At 41.5% G+C, this 24,636-nt stretch overlaps 1 protein-coding gene across 1 annotated transcript in view; it reads right to left on the bottom strand.

Moving 5' to 3' along the window:
• Positions 1-24,636, bottom strand: part of LOC149302348 (leucine-rich repeat-containing protein 1-like) — a 69,704-nt gene that overhangs the window by 31,550 nt on the left and 13,518 nt on the right. Inside the window, exons 2-4 of the mRNA XM_089482697.1 lie at positions 9,001-9,118; positions 6,366-6,444; positions 4,646-4,735 (exon numbers count right to left, since the gene is read on the bottom strand). Coding sequence (XP_089338823.1) covers positions 4,646-4,735; positions 6,366-6,444; positions 9,001-9,118 — 287 coding nt within the window. The remainder of the gene's footprint in view (positions 1-4,645; positions 4,736-6,365; positions 6,445-9,000; positions 9,119-24,636) is intronic.

Genomic DNA, 24,636 nt, shown 5'->3' with positions numbered 1-24,636 from the left:
GGGGAGGAGGCAAAGTGGAGTATGGGAGGGGGGAGGAGGCAAAGTGGAGTATGGGAGGGGGGAGGAGGCAAAGTGGAGTATGGGAGGGGGAGGAGGCAAAGTGGAGGGGCGGAAGGCAGAGTGGAGTATGGGAGGGGGGAGGAGGCAGAGTGGAGTATGGGAGGGGGGAGGAGGCAGAGTGGTGTATGGGGGTATAATGAATTTCAGAGTGGCATATCTGGGGGAGGCAGAGTGTGAATCAGGGAGAATTTCAGGGTGGTGCAGGGCATTTATGGGGGATGGAGTGGCATATGAGGGTGCACAGTGGCATATAGGGAGGTATAAGGCATAAATGGGGGCGAGTGGCATATTGCAAGTTATAAGGCATATCAGGGGGGCATAACACATATCTGGGGGTAAAAGGTATATCAGGGGGCTCAGTTGCATATCACTGGCATATAAGGAGTATAAGGCATATCGCATATCGAGGGCACAGTGGAATCTCTGGCATATAGGAGGTATAAGGCATATATGGGGCAGAGTGGCAAGCTGGGGGTCAGATGTGCATAACTGGGGACAGTTTGGTAAATAAAAGAAAATATAAACAAGGCTTTTTTTTCTTTTTTTATTAAATATGAAAAATAGTTAACATATGAATTAATATTTACTTATAACTTTGTACACCGTGTTTGGGTTCTTGTAGCTTTTATTATGTCAGTAAAATAAGAAGGTGAATAGCGAGAGGCCACTGCAATAAAGAGATGAAAGTGTAAATTGTACGTTTTTTATTACATTATTTAAAATTAAAAAAAATTGCATTTTTTATCCGATTAATCGAAAAAATTATCGTTAGTTGCAGCCCTAGTGAATTTTAATACAAAAAAATGTATTTGTATGTACAAAATAATGTCATTCTTAATTATCTATTGTATGCTTATGAAAGTTCTACTGAAAAAGTATACCCGTTTGCAATATGAAAAGTACACTTGAATCAAAACTCTTGTTAAACTAAAAAGTCCTCTTGCCCCTTAATCTCTGCAAGAAACACTACCATCATGCCACAAAACCCCTTACTCGTTTGTAGCATTGGTACCCAGGTGATTTCATGTGGGAGAATCGTTATTTATGGCAAATAAGTAGCAGAAGGCATTAGAAGTGGTGGTGATATCCAGTGGCTGATGGTTCCACAATCCAAAATAAGCATACTTGGTTCACTCTGATATACCACAGGGGTCTATACCCCGGTGCTACATACCCAATATAATTTGTCACTGTATGATAATCCTATAAAATACCTTTTCAAAATATACCATTATAAAAAACAGTGCTATGTAAACTAATGATTTTTCTTTGTCGGTAAAGAAAAAAAGGTTAACAATATTCCCATATGTTTTTATGGACCCTAAATAAAATTTCTGCAAGTAAATAACAGCTAGGTAGACATTTCTACAGTGAAGTATTGAGAACATTTGATAACCTTGCAAATTTGTGTTTTCAATGACACATCATAAAATGGGAAGTAATAAAATGCAGAATTACAGTAAGATTTTGCATATCGGAATTGCAAACTACAACATACTAGCTATCAGATGACCGTAAGCCTCTAAGCCTGTCTGTTACTTTGTATGCTAAGCTTTTATCAACGTCACCATAGTAACACTCAGATTTTACAGGGCTTTATTTATGACTAAATGGAGCACAAAAGAGTCAGACATTATCCCAAAGGTATAATCTGTTTTAATCTTCTGAAACACCACATTTTAGGACAAACTAGAAACACCGTGAATCTATATACCTATATCTACACACACACGCGCACACACACACGCCACAGTCCTATAAAATGTTAACTTGTCCTTTAAACAGCAATAAAGAACACCCCCCAAGCATAAAAGCTGTGTAAATTTAGATTTAACAACATGCCGGCTACCGTGTTTCCCCGATAGTAAGACACCCCCGATAGTAAGACGTATCGGGAGTTTCAGAGGGGTCAGCTAATATAAGCCGTACCCCGAAAGTAAGACATATGTCTTACTTTCGGGGAAACACGGGGGATTTGCCTACGGCCTACGGCCGCATTAACGCAGGGCATAAGGGGCGCCTGCCCCTTAGGCCCGCCGCACCTGCGACCGGGTCCGCCACTCTAAGGGGCCGGGAAGTCCCCACCAAGGCCGGCCTTACGTGTCTGCGGCCGCACAGGATTTAAATTAAAACATCGGGGTTTTTTTTTTAACTTTATTTAACATCCTCCATGTTAAATAAAGTTAAAAAAAACTTTATTTAACATGGAGGATGTTAAATAAAGTTTTTTTAACTTTATTTAACATGGAGGATGTTAAATAAAGTTTTTTTAACTTTATTTAACATGGAGGATGTTAAATAAAGTTGAAAAAAACCCCCGATGTTTTTATTTAAACCCTGTGCGGCCGCAGACCCCTAAGGCCGGCCCCTTAGAGCAGGGCCGACCTTTGGGGTGTGCGACCGCACAGGGCGCCACACTCCAGGGGGTGCCAACCTGCGGCACCCGGCACCCCTCCAGAGACGGACAGTAATGTCCGCCGCTGGAGGAGCAGGCTTGCAAGGGAGCGGTATCGGAGGTCTTTAACAGACCTCCGGCTCCCTTGAGTGATTTTAAGCCGGGTTCAACCCGGCTTAAAATCACTCAAGGGAGCCGGAGGTCTGTTAATGACCTCCGATACCGCTCCCTTGTGATCTGCGCGGCAACAGCTGTTGTGCGCCGGGGTTTCTTGTCAGATCCCGGCGCACAACACTGAAGCCGCGCCCACCGCTGTCCGTGCCCTCTGACCCGGAAGGAGACAAGAACTGGCGAAGAGGAGGAAAAGAAGCTGAAAGAAGAAAGGAAAGGTAGGAAAGCATTAAATTCGACAATTTTTTCCCAATATAAGACATACCCCGAAAGTAAGACATAGTGGGGCTTTTAGGGATAAAAAGAAAGTAAGACGCTGTCTTACTTTCGGGGAAACACGGTATATTGAAACTTTATTTCAATTATTTAACCATTCTTTTTTCCTTGTGGGTGGTAAAGCTGTGTCTGTCAGACTCGAAGGTAATGCAGCATATTCTGGCAGATGTCTCTTTTTGCAAAGTCCTTTATATTCTACCACTGAGTGCCTCAATCATCTATCACACGTAAAAACCAATATTTCAAAAATAATTGTTCATTGCTCTTCAGTCTGTTCCAGTGTATATTCTAACTAGTTCATGTGTAGTTATATTATAGTAGCCATTTATCATATTTAATTGGAAAAGTATCCTCTCTCAACTGAAGAACATAATTATGCCACTAAGCTGTACTTGGTAGCCAGGTCAAAGGGTGTCAGCCATCCCTTGACAGCCAACTTGTCACCATATTCTTCTGTTTAGTATTCCTTTGGATTTTATAAAATGCACTGAGCTTATTCATCAAAATAATGAACCTGGTTAATTAATCAAATTACTTTGTTTAGGGTAGGTACTTAACCATCAAATTGTCTACTGGGTATCAGTCATGGTCTTACCACTTACCAAACAATTCTTCTGGCACCAAACAATAAAAAGTAATATGGCAGAGGTAAAACAGCCCCAAAACATTAAGAAATGGAGTGAAAACTTGTTATTACATTAGATGTAATAATTATCTTGGGCAGGTTCGCAGTACTGTCCCACAATGGCCTGCAAACATTACTTTTTACCAGCAAAACCACTAAAAACAAAGTTTTTAAACATTGTACGCAAACAAACTGTACTCCTCTCCTTTTGACATTTGGTAATTTGATGTTAATTAAGCTCTGGCATACAGTCTTTCTATATTTTTGTATTCAGTGCTAAACAGAACCTGAGTTACCCTTGCTCACATTATCAAAGCAAGAAAGTTGGATTGGCTTTAGAAAGTCTTAGTTTTACTCTTGATTCTAAAAGCTGCCATCAGTGGGCATATTCTACTGCCCACTGGTTTCATTTTGCAAACTCAATGGCTGAACCTTGGAATACAAAACAACTGGCATTAACAGATTTTTCCGCCAGGTGTTCTTACAAGTTCTGGACCCTTTGTTTATTTTATTTTTTTTATAGACCAATGATATGGGAGGCATTTAACAAACAAGTTCAGCAATTGCGTGTCATCTGCAAATGCTTGACATTGTGCAGCATATTTGTTCTTTTAACTGGGATTTTGCAACATCGGGATAGTAGGTACAAATACTAGAATTCACCAATAAAAAAAAAAAAAGTTACATGCTTACCTAGTAATAACAAGAGTAAACCTTTTTGTGTGGGAGTCTATGTATATATGGGCACCAAGCACCCAATATTACCGTATTTCCCATGTACGAGACGCACCTTTTTGAAAAATTGGGGGTCTAAAAACTGGGTGCGTCTTATACAGCGGGTGTAGATTGTAGATTGCAGATTGCAGTTATACTGTGGAAACCAAGCCACTCTGTTCCCATGGCTGATTTAACAAAGACAAACCGGACTATATTAGCTTTAGTTTAGCAAAGTTTGCGTTTAAAATAATGTAACTGCATATTACACATAGGAAGCTTACACAATGTACAATGTCTGTGAAATACCGTTTGTTGGCCATGCCATTTACATCTCAATGTATCAGTCTTCTGCACATATCTGCGATACAAATACTTATGTGACAGGGGTTTGGCATACTTACTTCCCAATATTTTCAGGGAGCGCTTGGAGTGAGATGTCATTAATGGAAAGGCATGTAAGACTCTCTAAGTCTGGAAAGCTTTCTGGCAACCTGGAGAAATAAAAAGCATTCTTTTGGTAAGAATGTTTTATAATAAGCAGTAGACAGTAGCTGCCGAGTCCCCATTTTGTCTCAATCAGCTGCTGAGCTCCAATCCAATCTGGACCAGAGTGGCCAGTAGAAGCTTTACTTTTTTATAATTAATTCATACATTTCATGCAAACGATACGCATGTTATATTTTCATAGCCCTCTAATATGTCTTTAGCATCAAGAGTTAGAAATTAAATTTACCAGGTCCCTTAAACCTTAAGCGCATATCAATAAATCAATCGCCCCCTTTCAGTTACCCCTTAAAATGTTCCATTTATATTGCAAGGAATCTGCAACATAATACAATTTCTAGCTTGGGTGTTATTTCAGGAAATATTATGGTGTGTACTGCTTGTGAAATGGGTGGGTAATGGAAATTATTTGACCAAGTGGAACTTCTCATGTGGAAAAAAAAAAAAAAAGTTTCAATATGTTCTTTTTGAGAGAAAATGAGAAACACAAAACAGTTATACAAGGGCAATCATTTCACAGCCTCACACTTAAATGCCTATTTTATGTGATATTGACATTTTTCATGTAATAGCATAACTGAACTTCTACAAGTTTTCGTGAACATGATGCATTGTAAGTATAAGCTTTGTTGACATATGCCACTTGACAGCATCTAATCAACTAACACAGATTCTACTGTAAGCCTAGCCAAGTACAAGCCTATTAAAGGCTCTGCTACACAGTTTTAATACCGTATACAGTAAGAACGATATAAGAACAGATTCTTTGCACATGTCTAAGGCAGATGTGCTAAAATACAGTGTCACTTAATGAAATAAACTAAGACAGCCACGATTAATGATTCTTTTGGCAAATCCAAGTGCACAATATTTGATGCACAACTCATTTGTTTCATGGAAGCAATCGCTTCCATGCACATACTAATTGAAACATGTTTACTTGTTCTGTCAGGTTTATATTAAATTTTATTCGGAATGTCTAATAACCTATGGTCATTAAGAAGCAAGATGTGACGTGAAGACTAATGCCGACCTCCTAACTACACTCATATAACATGTCATCAGGCCTCCATAAACTGTCTGTCACACCTTCGAACAAGTGCACCCACCTGGGACTTTTTCTTTTAGGCTCATCTTTTTGTATTTTATTTTACATGCATTGTAATATTATTAGGGTGACACATAGATATGTTTCATGAACTACTACTTGATGGAGAATTTCTTACTTTTTAAAAAAAAATAAAAAATGATTTGATCACATATTGAGCTTGTCATAGTCACTAATTAAATATGCAAATGTAATAATTTATCAACTTTGGCTTTTGTGTGATTATTGATACATATGCACATGCTATATTGCCTCGGAGTGCTTCAATTATGTGCATTGGATTGTACTTTGACATATCTGCTATAAAAAGGGACAGATATAGTAGGTAGCATCTATAGTGTTGGTTGTTTATTGTAACAAGCCTATTGCTGGGTCAATTTGTTTCTGACATTGTAAAGTGGCACAGTGAATGAAGTGACCTTTGGGATACAACACTCTTACCAAACCCACATACAAAAGTTTGAGAACTGGAAAACACTGAACAGCTTTGTAAATCTTATAGACACTACCTTGTTAGTGGATTTCCACTGAAGTCAGCAACTTGGAGTGCTTTGCAAAATGAGATGCTTTCTGGAATTTCAGGAATATCTGCAAAAATATAATACAGCGTTGATATACTATCTTTACATCAGAATCCAATGTTTTAGTATTGAGATCTAGTCTTGTCCCATTCTACCGATGCATAAGCTAAGGTGGAAAGTTACCTCTAAACTAAGAATATTCAGTCAAAAGACTAGAAAATGCTATTCTGCATTTATATGGATAAAATCACACACACACAAAGCTGAAAGAGTACTCTGCAAGTACTCTAATATGCATTCTTTAAAAATCAAAATAATATATATATATATATTAAAGCTACAGCTACCCTCCTCCACTGTTGTGCATCCAATCAATGGCAGGTTTGTCCCCATTGAAACCAACTGTTGCGCTTTCCAAGCATGCGTATAGGGGGTCAGAATAGACCCCTGCCCATAGAATTAATCAAGCCAGCGCTAGAGCTGACTAGCAGTAATTATATCGCGTGCAAGGAGATGGTTGGCTGAACACCTCTTGTACACAGAAAATAGCTGGGGAAGGGGCAAATGCATATGGTGAGGAACCCCCCCTGCATTTGCAAAGGGTAAATCATGTTATAGTAATAGTATGGTTAATTGTGCAATCAAATGGATAGTATAAAAAATGTTTTATATTTGTGTTGTTGCCAAATATATATTAAATGAAATATGGGTAAGGTTTCATAAAAAGAGGAAATGTATGGTATTGTGATGGATAAGTCATTCATTCAGCCTGCTCTAAAGCATGAACTCATGATGTAAAATTTGTAGCACAGATCATGCAGACTCACATCCCAGGATTAGTTAAATAAATCTTACTACAACATAATTACATTTTTAATGAAATTTAGAACCAATCCATGAACTTTTTGAATGTGTTTTATTTTTATGTTTTTAGATACTTTTATTATTTAACAGGAAAACTTACAGATGAGCACTTGTGTAACTATGATTTAATACTGATGTGTTTTTCCTGATGGAGGTCTTTTTTTTTTATTTTTATTTTTTTTAATGGCAACTAGAAGGGTTAGCTCATTTTCTATTGCTGACCCTGAACCTTTAATTAAAAATATCTAATACTTAAGGAGATGAATACAACAAAAATGTTCCTTCTGTAAAACCCGCCTCACCCACAAAACAAATGAGCATTCTGGACAATGTCACATTTTGACACACGGCTGTAGAACAGAAGGAGCTGGTTTTATTTAGCCCAGATGTTCTATGGCATATGCGGTCTAAAGCTACACATGACCAGAGAGGTAAAACCTAATCCTAACTGCGTCAGTATATAAACACAACAAAGGCAAAAAAAACACACACACACACGAACAACATGCCAGGCTAAGCATAATCCCATCTAGAAAAAGCAATGATTAGTTTTGTAAACAGTTTCCATATTTTCCTTTCTAAGTTTAGCAGAGCATTTTTTTTATAAACTTTTTTTTTTATACTCCCCCTCCCCCCCCAGCTTGACACTTCTCACGTACATTAACTGAAAAAGTACCTTTCATTTTACTCAATATAAAATGACATAGGGGTCGACAAATTAGCTTTGGATCTAGTAGCCAGCCAAAAACGTTAGGAAGCCAGCTTTTTTTTTCTTCTCCAATTATGTTTTTGTTTTCATATATTACCCAACCTGATGACCAAGGTTTGTCGAGCCTTGCCATACATTAACACACCATAGAGTAACAGACACGCTAACATCTCACGCTCATAAATGCTAAACACACACACACACGCTAACAAGCACACACCATACATACTCTTTAACACAAAATGCTGACAAATACATCAGTGCTAATGCTATACTGTAATATAAACACCATACATGCTAGCACCACTCTCTTATACATGCACTGGCTAACACTATACTTATATAAATATACACACACTAGCACTATGGACACATACACACTGAATCTGGCACCACAATACAGTAGAGACATTGACTCTAACACTATACATATAGCACACATACACAGTAATACTACAGTACACACACACACTCTGACTCCAGCACTATACATATACACACCGACTCTATAATACACACTCATATACCCTACTCCCCTTTCACCTACTACGCCACTGCCATCTCGAATACAGCCCACTATGCTTTCCTGCGTGTGCAACGCTGACACGAGTGACATAAGGCACCCAGTGGGGCATTACGTGACCCTGCTCAGCGCTTTACGGCACCGGCTACCTGCAAAACCCCGCTCCAGGAAGTGGTTTCTAGTCGCCATAGCAACCTGGCACCCAGGGTTTGTCAAGCCCTTGGATGCCATATGTGTTTATTTTTATTATCCATGCCTTGAACTTAGACGCTACATAGACAAATTTCATGTGTGGTGAAATTGGCTAATAAATGCATGGGTGTATAGAGTGATCTGTGTTTTTATCTATGTTGAGATTTAATTATATGTAATCTGATAGAATTCCTCAATTAATCAGATTTGTGTCTTTAAAGGGAAATCTAGTTTTTTTTTTGGGGGGGGGGGTTTAAAGTTCAGCAAATAGGTGATTTACAAAGTTATTTTTTTATGAATATAATTATATACGCATTAAACATCTGTAGACTCACCATTTCGAGAAACATCAAGTTCTACCAGCTGCATGAAGTTTGCAATTTCCGGGGGGAGCCGCTGAATTTCATTGTCACTAAGACCCAATTTTCTTAACTTCACAAGTTGAAAAAATTGCTGAAAAAAACATAAGTGAAGGTTAACAAATTTATATCTACATAAATATGAAGGATTTTAATACACCCTATTTCATATGGGACCAACTAGTCCCTTCGCCTTAAAATTGTCTGAAACAAATACTGTTGGACTTTTTCTACAAGGTTCAGTAATGATGCATATGAAAAACAATTTGCTTCTATTTAAACTGCTTATTAATATTTATCATGTTTATTAATATTTCAACATGCTGCATGAGGAAAAGTATTCCATTATTTTAATACAATCAAATAGCAGAAATAAAAATACCATACTAGAGACCCCATTTATACAACAGATAAACCAGGATATCATTTTATTGTACGGGATATAAAGAGACCAAATAACCTGTGTAATATGCGCTAAACATAAAACGTCAACAAAGAGAAATAGCACGACAACACAAGTGTCTATGATTGGAGGGTCAAAATCTTTGGGGCAATGTTATAACACATGACTTCACCAAGAGGTGAATAAGTGAAATATCACTCCGGCAACAAAAAGACGTTAATACAGATAGAAGGTATCAACTTGCATGGTATAGGAACTAGCCTAAACATAAGAACAGGACATGGACCACCAAGTGTGGCACGAGGCCTAACAGTAAGTACAAAAATGAGCAGATTTCACGGACCAAAGGGTCCTTATATTGCAAGCTCCTTATGTATAGAAGTAACTAAACTTTGCTGTATAAGTCACCCAAGGTGACTTGACACAGTCGTGAATATAAAAACAAGTAAATCCTGTTTGCAGCATGTTTTGGTCTATTCAGGAACACGCACTGTTTACTCTACAAATTCTCTCATTTAATAATGTACCTCAGCCGTATCCTCCCCAGCTCAGTAAATACTTCAGCTATGGAAGGAACAATCGCAGAGATCCATGTACTGGAGATGACATGTAGATTGTAAACCCGCATGAGCAGATTATGATGGTGCTATATAAATACAAAACAATTATATATGAAGAATCCATTTCTGGTGATGCAAAGTCGTGCTTGGGGTAAATAGGATTTAGGTCTCCAAAATCAAAGGAAATATCTCTCACACAAGGTAATGCATGTCATATGCTCAATTTATTTATCTCATTCAGCCAAGTGGGGACTCGACCCCCGATAGATGAACGCCTTACGTGTTTCGCGCTCAGCAAGGGGCGCCTACATACTAGTTTTATTTATTTTTAGCAGCTCCCATTCCACAATACTAAAATAGTCACAACAATTCCAAAAGGTTATATTATATTTTAATATGTAGTATGGATTTTATTTGAATCAAACATGGTGTTCAGTTATTTCATCGGAAGCCATAAGTGTTACACCAAAAGCAGAAAGTGTAAATGAGTGGTAGACATGCTTCAACCACAGCACTTACACGACTGAATGTCGTCGCCTGGTGGTATTGCAGCTCCGGTTTGGTAAGCAGTACCATGTGAGGAAACTAAGAATAAGAACCAGATCAGTGTCTGCTCCAATTGCTGATCCATCCTAGGTAACAGGAGGCCCCTCATTGTATCTTAAGAACCTCCATCGATATACTATATTTAAAGTCACTTTGGGTGTTGGGTAAATGTAACAATCATTACCCCCCCCCCCCAAAAAAAAACTATTGTACAGAAGTTGGGGCTTTAAGTGGTACCCAAAATCATCTTAAGACATGCAGGAAAATATTGCAGAAGATCAGAACACATGCGCTACCTGAAATTGATTTAGAAGGTAGGCTGTAAACATTTTCATTATGTAAAGAAAAACAAAAATAGATCACCAGTGGCAAGCATATGTTTTTGAAGAAAACATTTTGTCCTGACTGTACATGTTTTGCCCAACACCTGATATGTATGGCTTTGGTCACACAAGATCAAGGAAAGTACCTCAGGTCCAGGATCTATCATCTGAATTTAAAATGTTATTCTGTTTGGCCTGTTACAGAAAGAATAGTTACAGTAGGGTGTAAGGAACTTAAATTATGTGCACAGGTTAGAAAAGAATAAGCAGGTTGACTAGATGGCCCAACAGGGGTGTGCATAAGAGATCCATGGCAGCAAATATTTTACTGTAGCCATGCAGTACATTATCAGTAAGAATCCACTTCGAGGGCAGAGAGTCTCTCTCATTCTTGCATGTAGTAATAGTTGAACACAATATTTAAGTGTCGGAAAAGTGCCAGTGCTTTCTGTACAAATCTGCTATGCCACTTGTGTGTGAGAGATTTTATATATATTATATAAGTATCTGTTGATGTAATGGTCAGGTGTCCCAATACTTTTGTCAATATAGTGTGTGTGATATATATCAAACACACACATATATTTCCTTTTATTTGCCAACCTGCCCCCAGTTATGCACATTTGCCCCCAGGCTTGCCACTCTGCCTCCCTGATATGCCTTATACCCCCCCTATATGCCACTCTGCCTCCCCGGTATGCCTTATACCCCCCTATATGCCATTCTGCCTCCCTGATATGCCTTATACTCTCCAATATGCCACTCTGGCATTTAGGGGTTAAGAGGCATATCATGAGACAGAGTGGCATATAAGGGGGTATAAGTGCTTCTGACTCCCTGGTCTCTGGTGGGGGCAGCGGGTGTTCTGCCGGAACCTCTACGAGCACCAGACAGTCATGTGTAAGACCTCATTTGAGGTCTGATTAGAAGACGACCTCGATTATAAGACGAGGGGTATTTTTCAGAGCAAATACAGTATTTGTGAGGTCAGGCACTGATGTTGGAAAAGGCCTGGCTCACAATCTCTGTTCCAGTTCATCCCAAAGGAGTTTGATGGGCTTGAGGTCAGGGCTCGGTACGGGTCAGTCAAGTTCTTCCACACTAAAACTCATCCAACCATGTCTTTATGGATCTTGCTTTGTGTACTGGGGTACAGTCATGCTGAAAAAGAAAAGGGACTTCTCCCAAACGGTTCCCACAAAATTGGAAGCATAGCATTGTCAAAAACGTCTTGGGGACATACCAAAACATTTTGGACAACGCTATGCTTTCAACATTATTAGTAACGTGAACATGTCTGAACACAATGATTTCAGGCAGCTGTTTATAGAGAAAACTGTAAAACCACCAGATATAACAAAGCAACAATAATCTCCAGTTTAAAAAAAAAAAAATGCTACATACCTGGAAATTATAAGTCGTTTGTGACTCAAATGGCATGATGGGACTGGGAGCATTTGTGAGGATGTCCTTGGGTTTGGCATCAGGAGGACACATACAATACAGGTTAAGACAGGCTGCGTTTTCTTATTCACCAAGTGTAATACGAAACCAGCTACGTCTTGGTGAGATACAAAGCCTCACAAATTGCCATTTCACTACTTGATAGAGTGAAAGCTGGTGACAATCACATTATTCACTGAGAAGCAGAATCTATACTCTAGTCTGGTGCACCAGTGATAAAAGTACTCCCTGGGATGCTTGGACATCATTAAACCACGCCTGAAACCCCTAATTAGTACTTACAAGTAACATAACTAAATAATGGTTTGCATTAGAGCACAAATCACTATTTTTGGAGTTTTTTCTCTGTACTTTTGTGAAAGGGGAGGCACATTGATTCTCTGTGCAGCTGGTGATGGGCAAACCACAAGTATTTATGTACAAAAGGAAAAAGTGGGCCGATTTGTTCTGAACTGCCATCGATTTGTTTCTACATATTCATCAGCATGGATATATCAGTACAAGTTCCAAAATCTGAAACTTAAAGGGCAATATAGTATGCTTTGGGATTTCCAAACAGTGAAGTTGTTTTAGGGGTACTTGAGTTTAATATTAGGCATAACTAAAATCAATAAAGCAAAAACTTATTGTGAAAGTATAAATGGTCTGCTGGATTGTATACAAGGTAGTTGTCTAATAGATTGTGTTTGGAGCCTTATACTGAAGTTGATTCTTTTCATTGGACCAATATACAAAAAAGTTATACAGGCTTTCAGGACCTCAAAGGTAAGGTGGATTTTGAACAAGAGACCACTGATGCCCTGAACACTTATGTAAGGTTACATCTTTTTCCATGTTGGTACAAAGAAAAGGTATCAACTTTAAAGATTTTATTTTCTCTAAGGCTAGTACTGCTAAATAATTTTATCTTTTCTGAATGTAATAATTATAGACTTGGGCAAATGGGCAATTTTTTTGTTTCATTTTTGGCCCGTTTGTTTCCTAGATAATGAAGACAGATTTGCGGGGAAAGAGAAAGCGTTTCACTTTCTTTGCAAATCTGTCTTCATTATTCTGGCCTCCAGGAGTATTTCCACCAAAAGAGTAAAGCCACAGAGAGTAAGAGAGAAAGCGAAAAAAGTGAGGGTAAAAAAAACAACAAAAACGCAAACAAAATTGCGGATCTCACTGCTTCGTTTACATTTGTTTTGTTGGACATTCGTAAGAATTGAGAAAATTGGCAAATTTTGTTAGACTTTAACATTCAGATTTGTCCAGATTTTAATACACTGCATAGATTGAGTGCACTACACTATAACCTGTATAATTTGAAGTGGTCCACTTTGAAACCCAAAAAGACTGACTTCATCAGATGACTGATAACTGTGCAGAGCGTGAAGACATGCAACATGCATATTTTGGCTAATACCCCACTTACAATGTAACTTCATTCAACAGTTTTAACCCTACTAAATATGAACACATAGTAACAGTCCAATACGGTTACAAAAAAACAACATAATAGTAAAAGCAGGGACTTTATAATGAATTTATTAATAGGAATCTATTTGTGCACATTCTTCATTCATAGATTTATCCAAAGTAAAAATTGTGTGGTTTTTATTTCAATATGATTTTATTTTTTATCCCAAAAGCATATAGTTTACTCTTAGGACCATAGAACAAGGACATTTATATTAACCATTAATATGAGGTAGGTGTCCATGGAGGAAAAGGTTGTGGGATTTACTCACTAAAGAGAGATTTGTGGTTTTAATGCTCAATTCTCTACTCATTATGAAGGGCCAACACTAGCATGTTTAAAGAAGTAGGGAGAAGGTGGGAAAAAATGCATATGTTGAGAATATAGGAGTTGGAAATCTTAAGCAGAAGCTTGTCCTGTGTCTTGTTTACACTATTGTTTTCTCAAGAAGGCATGAGTGTACAAGCATTCTCCCTTTCAGTTCATATTGTTATCTAACTTGTTAAAATCATAATGGGACCTATTCACTTAATGGGAGGTTTTGCAGACGAGTTGAACATTTTCACTTCCTGATGGCATTATGCATATCAAGGGGAAACCACAGATCTTATTCTATGGGAAGGGCTCTTAAGTGAATAGACCCCAATGGCTGTAATGTTTATACCTTTCACATTATAATGCAAAATTCCTCAATTCATCACATTGACAATGATCTGCATCACTTCCCTTAACATATGAAGAGTGCCCAGCTGTCATGGTTCTATTAGCATAAAGAAATACTACTATACATTATAGTACATTTGTAGTCTGTTAAATTCTATTGCCTTGCCTCTCCAACCAAAATACTAAATTGACTACTATATTTGCCTGTCTGTTACATTATACAAACATATATCAATTCCTACTTTAAAGAGTTAATGAACCAAGACCTAGCCAGGGAAATGAAAAAACACTAAAGCTAAGTGCTTCTATACACTCGCTTTTGTGATTCTTGAAAACTAAAAGTTTGATTTACATAGAAAACGTTGGAAGGCTTTACAAAGGCAACACCGAGAGGTAACATAATAATGTTACCTAATAATAATGTAAAGTGCAAATCACACAGAAAATACTTAAAAAAAATGTCTTTTTTGCAAAAAAAGCTTAGTGCCATTGAAAATGTATGCAAGCTACCATTCAAACATTTGGAGCAGTTTTCATAGACAACAAGGACATATCTAATTGTGTAACATAACTGCAAAAGTAGTTTCTAATGATTAGCCTTGTAAACTTAAACTTGCACTAGTGAACACAATGTACCATTGGAACACAGGCAGTAGCGTACCTAGCACCAGGTGCCACCATGCCGGCACCCCTCCAGAGACTGACAATAATGTCTACCGCAATTTTGGTTAACCACACTTAATAAAAGTAACACCAAAATCGGACAGAAAAATTAAACAATATTAATAGAAAGATCTTAATGCGTTAGCATACCAAGACATTTTGGACAATGCTATACTTCAGCACAGAGAGCTGACCTCCACCTCATTGAACACCATTGGGATAATCTGAAACAGAGATGGCAAGCAACGTCTTCTAGGTAGGCTACTCGGGTACAATTCAATTAAGGCATACCGCTATATCAAGCCCCATATGCCAAACGCCTGATGCCTTTCGTGCACAATACACTTAATCATAGGCGTATGGTTAAGCGCACATTATACATGAAACAAATCAGGGAGTTGGAAGTGCTTTGCAATATTTGGGAATTAAATTCCTCAATGACTCAGCTTTCACATAAATCAAATATTTAAGGAAATTATACATCAAATATACATTTAATTATGATACTGTTTGAGAGGTTCTCAAGGGTGCTTTATAAATCAAGGCACAAAGCATTCTGTATTTTAAAAAAAAAAAAAGTTACCTAGGCTGTCTGCATTGATGTAGTTACCATGGTAACTAAAAGAGAAAAATACTGATAATTGTGAACCAATGTCACACATCGAATTCTAAAGGAGCACTTTTTCTGAGCGTATGGGTGTTTATCAGTTCTACCAAGCAACATGATAAAAATACACAACTATGCAATATCAAAAAAAAAGTGGACACACGACAGGAGATGGGCATCTTCACAATATGCATTTAGGTATTAAAATGAATCCACCAGTTTCCGTATTCCATGACTATCCCAAAACATGCTTCCAATCTCATTTGGTTGAAATGGCTGCATAGTGATAAGAGAATGTTCTTAGAGACCATTTAATGAAAGTAAGCAGAAAGCAATTAACTGACCTAGAGGTTGCAGCAGCTCCACTCCTTCATGGTCTGAAATTCTGTGCCTTAAGCAACGATTGGCTACTTAAAGCAACCAGTGTCAGAAAATCACTTCTATTGAAATCAATGTGGGTGCTTGTGAAGCATGAAAATAAGGGTATCACAACATGCAGGGAGATCTCCTGCACGCAAACTAGCTGGGCTAGTAAGTTAATTTTCTGGATAGGGCATTTTTCCCTAGTGAGGGATGAACAAACAAATGTGAAAACCTTGTGTCAAGAAATAAAGATGGATGCCCCCACAAGCAGAAAGATCTAGAATAAATAAATCAGTCTGTAAATACAATTGTATGGGTTTACTTAAATAACTTAACTATAAAGGGTTTGGCAATTAACAGGCGTTTAAAGGTAATGTTACCATTGTCACAAATAAGACACCTCGGCTGGACTTTTCAGGATCAAATAATCAGGACATTAGAGCTGCCAATAAGCTATTACACAATATATGATCGATGCACTACGGTAAGGCGAGCGCCTTACTCCTGCAGTCTCTAGGACAGGCAAGAACTATGTACACATTTCGCTTCCACTGCTTCTTGGCCATTAGCCAACTCCTATGACATGCTCCCATTACACTTCAGGTTACAATCCATACACAGGCTTGGAAAAGAAAGGTCATATAAAACAATTATATTTATTTTCTCTTCAAATGCAACTAGGACTTTTGTTCGGTGGCAAAGCAAGCACAAATGACACAGAACAGCACATTTAATTGAAAGCCATCTAGTTAGCTACAGTACACAGCCATTAGGCTCCGTGACAGCTGGATATAGCATTGTAATAATGTTTAAATGAGCCAAACACCATAAAGGATCATCAGTTCTTCTGAGCAGGAGATGGTAGTTCCTTCCTTATTACTTAAACTAGATGACAAAGCACAAATTAGCATTTTCTATTGTAATGTTGCCTTGTTTACTGCCTCCAGGTGACCGAAAAGATACTCATGCATCTAAATGTTAGACAAATAATCCGTGAATATGTTTATATTGTAAATTGCTACTATGAAAGGTATGTAAAATTTGGATTTATGCCTAGTTTCACATTAGTGAAAGAACATTAAACTACAAAAAAAGGAATCCAAGCTACACAGACTCTAGATCTAAGAAATAGAGTACATTGGAGAGAAAATAGAATGGGAAGAATAGGAATGGAAAAAGAAGGCGCCATCTTCAATACTGAAGGCTGCCCAAAAAATCCAGACTAAAAGCAGTCCACTAGGTGGCTCAATCAGAACAAAAGTAATCTGGTCTTCTTGAGCCTGGAGGTTCTAGCAGAGGGTTCCTTCAATCTCAACTCTGGTGCTCTACCACAAATGAATTTTCAAAGAACACTGGTTTGCAACGGCTTACAAAAATAACCTGAAAGCTGTATACTATTGCTGCACTACTTTTATTAAGCAAGGTTATTGCCCACAAGGAGAGATTTCTATACCATGCAGGGTGTGGAATTAGACAATGCCCCGATATATAACCTTCCACAGCTAGACGCGTCGGGTAGATACACCTTTGTCAAAGGCCAGCTGGCAGAGGTCATGTTCACTTTTGCCAGTGTTTATCTCCCGAATAGGTCAGCATGCTGCCTTACGCTCCATCCTCGCCTCCCTCTCCGAGTTTCAGGAGGGCGTATTGATAATGGGTGGAGATTTAAATGTCCCCCTCTGCCCCGCGGTGGATACCTCCTCGGGATCCAGCTGTTCTCCCCTGAGCCAGCTGCGTTCTATACGTGGCTCCTTAGCGAACCTACGCCTTGTCGATTGTTGGCGCTCCTTATACCCTACTGGTCGCGACTACACGTTCTACTCCTCACCACACAATTGCTACTCCCGTCTAGACTACATTTTTCTCTCTCAGTCCCATCTTGACCTCTTACGGACTAGCTCAATTCTCCCGATGACATGGTCGGACCACTCCCCAGTTTCCATGACCTTGGACTCACCTTTGTACAGACCTAGGGAGTGGACGTGGCGACTTAATGACTCTTTCCTATTTGATGACGCTCTCGTGTCCCAGACGAAGTTGGAACTGGAGAGGTACTTTAGTGAAAACGACAGGCAGGAGACGGCCCCTCCGGTCCTCTGGGAGGCTCATAAGAGCGTGATACGGGGATTCTTTATTCAGCAGGGTTCGCAGCGGAAGAAGGCCCGTTCTCGGGAGATTGACAGGCTTAGCGGGCGCATTATGCACCTGGAAGCTGCTCATAAACAAACCCTGACAGATGACATTTATCGTGAACTTGTGGCCCTGCGGGGTAAACTCAGTGACTTATTGCATTCACAGTTTCGAAGGGCCTCCTTGTACAGTCAAAAATTCTTCCAGGAACACGGCAACAAGTGTGGCAAACTGTTGGCTAAAATGATTAACCCCCTGAAAAAGGCCACTCACATCCACAAAATCCGCACGGCCACGGGGGTCGTATCGTCCTTCCCTTCTAAGATAGTAGAGGCGTTCCACGCCTACTACTCCTCCCTCTATGGTTTGCATCAGGGGGGCCCCGGGCAGCTCCGCATTCTGCGAGCGAGTGTATCCATCAATACCTAACGCGCCACGTTAAACGTAGACTTACTCGGGAACAGGCTGATGCGCTTGAGGAGCCACTTTCTATCGAGGAGCTGTCCCTAACTCTGCGGGCTACGCAAAAGGGGAAGTGTCCAGGCCCGGACGGCTTGCCTCTGGGTTATTATAAAACCTTCTCGGACCTGTTGCTCCCGCGCTTGCTCACGGCTGTGAACTCTCTTCGGGAGAGTCATCGCCTCGCCCCTCAGACCCTGGCTGCGACAATCACAGTCATACACAAAGAGGGCAAGGATCCCTGCTTGCCTCAGAGTTATCGGCCCATATCCCTGCTGAACGCCGACCTAAAACTTTTTGCCAAAGCGTTGGCGCTACGGTTGGCACGGTTTCTTCCACAACTGGTCCACACGGATCAGGCGGGGTTTGTCCCTCGGAGGGAGGCTCGGGACAACACTATCCGGCTTTTGAACATCATACACAGGGCGACTGCTGGCTCCCGACAGGTTCTGTTCCTCTCCACCAACACCGAGAAAGGTTGGATTGGACGTTCCTGCACACTACGTTGAAATATCAGGGTTTGGGCCCCTTCATGTTGACGTGGATTGGGGCTCTGTACACTGAACCTATGGCCCATGTTCGTGTTAATGGTGCTCTCTCGCCACCGGTACCTATTGGGAACGGTGCGAGACAGGGCTGCCCCCTATCCCCACTGTTTGCACTGTCTCTCGAGCCCTTTCTGGAAGCTATACGCTCCAACCCTGACATCCAGATCAATGAAGTGCAGCACAAGGTCGCTGCCTATGCGGATGACCTCCTCTTCGTGGTTGAGAACCCTGTGGTCACGCTACCCAACATACTTGCTGAGTTCCGCTCCTATGGCGAGCTCTCAAATCTCAAGATAAACTACTCCAAATCTGAGATTTTAAACATATCTGTACCCCTGCAGCTGGTCCAGACGCTAACTACTAGTTTCCACTTTCGTTGGTGCGGTCAGAGAATGAAGTATCTGGCTGACACCTACTGTAGACGGGTTATTCCGGGAAAACTTTGTTCCTCTCCTGTCGACGCTGTCGGCAGACCTCAAACGGTGGTCGCCCTTGTATATCTCTTGGGTAGGCCGAGTTAACGCTGTTAAAATGAGCCTCCTTCCCCGGGTGTTGTACCTATTCCAGACACTCCCGATCCGAGTCCCTCACGACTTCTTTGCTGCCCTCCGCTCTGCTGTGACTCGCTTTATTTGGGGCAATAGGAGCCCTAGACAGAGGTTTTCGCAGCTCACTCGGCCCAAATCCTCGGGTGGTCTTGCGCTGCCTGACTTTTATAAATACTAGGGCTGCAACAACTAATCGATAAAATCGATAATCGATAATGAAAATCGTTGCCAACGAATTTCATTATCGATTAGTTGAATCGATTTTTATCGATTATTAAATGAGGGTTTTTTCAGAGCAAACGCTCTGAAAAATACCCCTCATTATATAATCCGTTTAGTCTGACTCACAGCAGCAGCTCCTACTTACCAGTCCCTCCCTGTAATCACTATGACAACTGGCCCCGCCCCCTTCCTTCTCCCAGAAGGCCAGAACCACATGGCTGTGACACTCATCTAACTGTAAGTATAAAATTAATATTTGGGCTACTGAAAGTTAGGGGAGGTGGGAGTTAATTTAGGGGCAGTTAGGGTTAATGGGGTGTTTAGGGTTAATTTAGGGGCAGTTATGGTTAATAGAGTGTTTAGGGTTAATTTAGGGGCAGCTATGGTTAATAGGGTGTTTAGGGTTAATTTAGGAGCAGCTGTGGTTAATGGGGTGTTTGGGGTTAATTTGAGGCAGTTTTGGTTAATGGTATGTTTAGGGTTAATTTAGGGGCTGTTGTGGTTCATGGGGTCTTTAGGGTTAATTTAGGGGCAGTTATGGTTAATGGGGTGTTTAGGGTTAATTTAATGAGGACTGAGGGTTAATTTTATTAATTTATTAAAGTTAACTTAAGGTGCAGTTAGAGATAAAGGGGGGCAAACTAAGGGGAATCTAAATCCTGGGGGCAGTAAAGATTAACCCAGTATTTATAAAAGTATGGTCTGTGACTCTATGAGGGGACTATGAGATATCTGGGGGTATAAGGCATATCTGGGGAGGACGGAGTGACATATCTGGGGGTATAAGGCATATAGGGTATATAAGGCATATGTGGGGAGGGCAGTGTGGCATGTCTGGGGAGGACAGAGTGGTGTATCAGGGTGTATAAGGCAGATCTGGGGCCACAGTGGCATATCTGGGGGTAGAGTGGAGTGGCATATGTGGGGAGGGCAGTGTGGCATGTCTGGGAGGCAGTGTGGCATGTCTGGGGAGGATGGAGTGGTGTATCGGGGTATAAGGTGTATCAGGCACAGTGGCATATGTGGGAGGCAGCGTGGAGTGGCATATGCGGGAGGCAGCGTGGAGTGGCATATGCGGGAGGCAGCGTGGAGTGGCATATGCGGGAGGCCGCGTGGAGTGGCATCTGCGGGAGGCCGCGTGGCGTGGCATCTGCGGGAGGCCGCGTGGCGTGGCATCTGCGGGAGGCCGCGTGGCGTGGCATCTGCGGGAGGCAGCGTGGCGTGGCATCTGCGGGAGGCAGCGTGGCGTGGCATCTGCGGGAGGCAGCGTGGCATCTGCGGGAGGCAGCGTGGCATCTGCGGGAGGCAGCGTGGCGTGGCATCTGCGGGAGGCAGCGTGGCGTGGCATCTGCGGGAGGCAGCGTGGCGTGGCATCTGCGGGAGGCAGCGTGGCGTGGCATCTGCGGGAGGCAGCGTGGCGTGGCATCTGCGGGAGGCAGCGTGGCGTGGCATCTGCGGGAGGCAGCGTGGCGTGGCATCTGCGGGAGGCAGCGTGGCGTGGCATCTGCGGGAGGCATCTGCGGGAGGCAGCGTGGCGTGGCATCTGCGGGAGGCAGCGTGGCGTGGCATCTGCGGGAGGCAGCGTGGCGTGGCATCTGCGGGAGGCAGCGTGGCGTGGCATCTGCGGGAGGCAGCGTGGAGTGGCATCTGTGGGAGGTGGAGTGGTATATTTGGGAGGCAGAGTGGAGTGGCATATGTGGGAGGCAGAGTGGAGTGGCATATGTGGGAGGCAGAGTGGAGTGGCATATGTGGGAGGCAGAGTGGAGTGGCATATGTGGGAGGCAGAGTGGCATCTGTGGGAGGCAGCGTGGAGTGGCATCTGTGGGAGGCAGCGTGGAGTGGCATCTGTGGGAGGTGGAGTGGCATATGTGGGAGGCAGCGTGGAGTGGTATATTTGGGAGGCAGAGTGGAGTGGCATATGTGGGAGGCAGAGTGGAGTGGCATATGTGGGAGGCAGCGTGGAGTGGCATATGTGGGAGGCAGAGTGGAGTGGCATCTGTGGGAGGCAGCGTGGAGTGGCATATGTGGGAGGCAGAGTGGCATATGTGGGAGGCAGAGTGGCATATGTGGGAGGCAGAGTGGAGTGGCATCTGTGGGAGGCAGCGTGGAGTGGTATATGTGGGAGGCAGAGTGGCATATGCGGGAGGCAGAGTGCAGTGGCATATGTGGGAGGCAGCGTGGCATGTCTGGGAGGCAGCGTGGCAAGCCTGGGCTCAAACGTGCATAAATTGGGGGGGCTGGTTGCGAAATAAAGGCAAGAAATGCATTTTATCAAAGTTTTTTTATTATGCTGTTTGTATTTAATATAATTTGTTTATTACATTATTTTAAATAAATGAAAAATTTACATTCATTTTTTTTATCCGATTAATCGAAAAAATAAATCGGCCAACTAATCGATTCTGAAAATAATCATTAGTTGCAGCCCTAATAAATACTATCAAGCCGCGCACCTCTTGCGGGTCGTTGAATGGAACATGGTGGGTCCGACTGCAAAGCCTTGGGTTGCTTTGGAGCTGGGTGAGCTGCGAGGCAGTGTGCTGCACGCAGTGTGGGGCCCTAGAGCCGGTTTGGGGGTGGAGCGTCACCCGTTCCTCTCGCCTACTTTGGCGGTGTGGAGGGCCATGGGGCAGGGAGCTCGGTTGACCACATCACCTTCGCCCTTGCTGCCTCTGTGGGGCAACCCTGATTTCGCCCCAGGACGCGAATGGGTGAGATTGGAGTTTTTGGGACTTCCCCCGCCGATTCGGACCCGGGCTATGCTGAAGGATGGTGGGGTTATGCCGTTGGAGGCGTTGCGGCCGGGAGTCACACTTACCTGGCAGGAGCGCTTCACGTACCACCAGGTCGTGCATTACATCTCCTCACTGGAGGATCTCTCTGCCTCCTCTGCACGGCAACGAGAGGGTTATACGTCAACCTGGTATCACTGGTTGACCTTTCTGTCCCGACGCGTCCTGTAGGCTCTGTGGTCTGGTGTTCCCGACCTGGCCCTTGAGATTATGTATATTTATGGCTTCTACTGGGGATTTGTGTGCTCTGAGCCAAGCCCTGATTGGCCCTACTCGGTACTCTTGACCGTAATTATCTCGTTGTTATGATTATTTTGTCGCTCTCTACATGGCTCGATTTGCCTGTATGATGTCATGCATGTCCTCGATTGTCCCTCCCTCACCTCCGTCCCTTCTTTTTGTATCCCTACCCCCTTTCCCCTCCCCATGGAAAATCTTGATCTACTTTGGATTTTGAAGAAAAAAAAATAACCTTCCACAGCTTCCTGGAGGGCACATTGGAATGTTCCAATAAAGTATACTAAGCTAGTAATCACCACACTCCAGCCACACCAAGCTTCAGTAAAATGGGAAGGATGCTTATTGGAGAAGGTACTGGAAGTGTGTTGACCACTTTCCCATTTATTATTTTCCACAAATATCTTATTTAAAACATTCAGCAGAAATGCAAAGGAAAAAAACAGGTGGGACATATTTTATAGCATATGTAATATGCCGAGGGGTAACAAAAAAAAAAAAAAAAAAAAAAAAAGCCCAACCCTGCCGTCAAACATGTTTATTTTCAAGAGGGAAGAACCAGCAACTGGAAAAGGTACATAAGTGTTCGGCACTCACATTTAAAAAAAAAAAATATAGAACATTTGTGAATCACTGTGGCCCATCAGACATCCTGTGTCTATTCTCACTGAAAAATATGCAGACATTGGGGTCGTCGTAGTGAGCACAGGGATATACAAACACGTCTATAGATTGTAAGCTTGCGAGCAGGGCCCTCATTACCTAATGTAAGGCTGATTTTTAATGGAATATCTTCATAGGCATACTAAGGCTCTTCATCAGCAACCATCACGCCTATGTTCTAATGACATGTTGTATTTGCTAATCCAGGTTTAAAGAGCTAATTGCTCATTTCATTTTTGAAATTATGCTAGCAGTCAACTGCTTTCATGGAAAACAAAATATCTATGTGACCCAAACCTTTAAACGGTAGTTTATATTCACCAACAAAAACAAACCTCCATAAAGGACCAGAGAATTTAACTTTTTCCTGTTGCCATGAATCTTTTAGGCCTATTTGGTGTAAATAATTGGACCATTATCTCAGCTGCATCGTCAGCCATTTTCCTCCTACTCTACACCATCATTCAGCTTTGCTTTATTTTGCAAAGAATAATAAAACGGTATGTGGAGCTATCCAGTAATTAAACTTTTTATGTTAAACAATTTTTATGTTCAAATTCAGACTTTTAGCAATTATATAATCAATGAGAGTACAATTATTTGCACTGTAAAAAAACATTAAGTTCAGTCTAGCGTTCGCACCTGCTTTTGACATGCATTTCCAAATGTATGTCTGCGCCATAACTCACTTTCTTACGAACATACGATATTTATGAACAAACATTGATCAACAAAATACCTGAAAATACCCTTTTCCCCCCACTATTTGGTTGCAAAAAAAAAAAAAAAAAGAAAAACGAAACAAAAAAGGCAGGGAGGGCAGGGCAGCATTCTCATACAGATTAAAGGAACAGTCATGTTTCGTTTTGAAGCTCAAGGTACGTGCTTAGTGTGTAAAGAAACCTGAAGGTGCGGTCTTCCGTCAAACACCTGTTCAAAAACATCATGCAGCTCCCAAT

This window comes from Sceloporus occidentalis, unplaced genomic scaffold (genome assembly GCF_023333645.1).
Source record: "Sceloporus occidentalis isolate IW3139 unplaced genomic scaffold, rSceOcc1.0.p SCAF_19, whole genome shotgun sequence".
In the NCBI taxonomy this organism is placed as follows: domain Eukaryota; kingdom Metazoa; phylum Chordata; class Lepidosauria; order Squamata; family Phrynosomatidae; genus Sceloporus; species Sceloporus occidentalis.
This window is presented reverse-complemented; position numbering and strand designations above follow the sequence as displayed.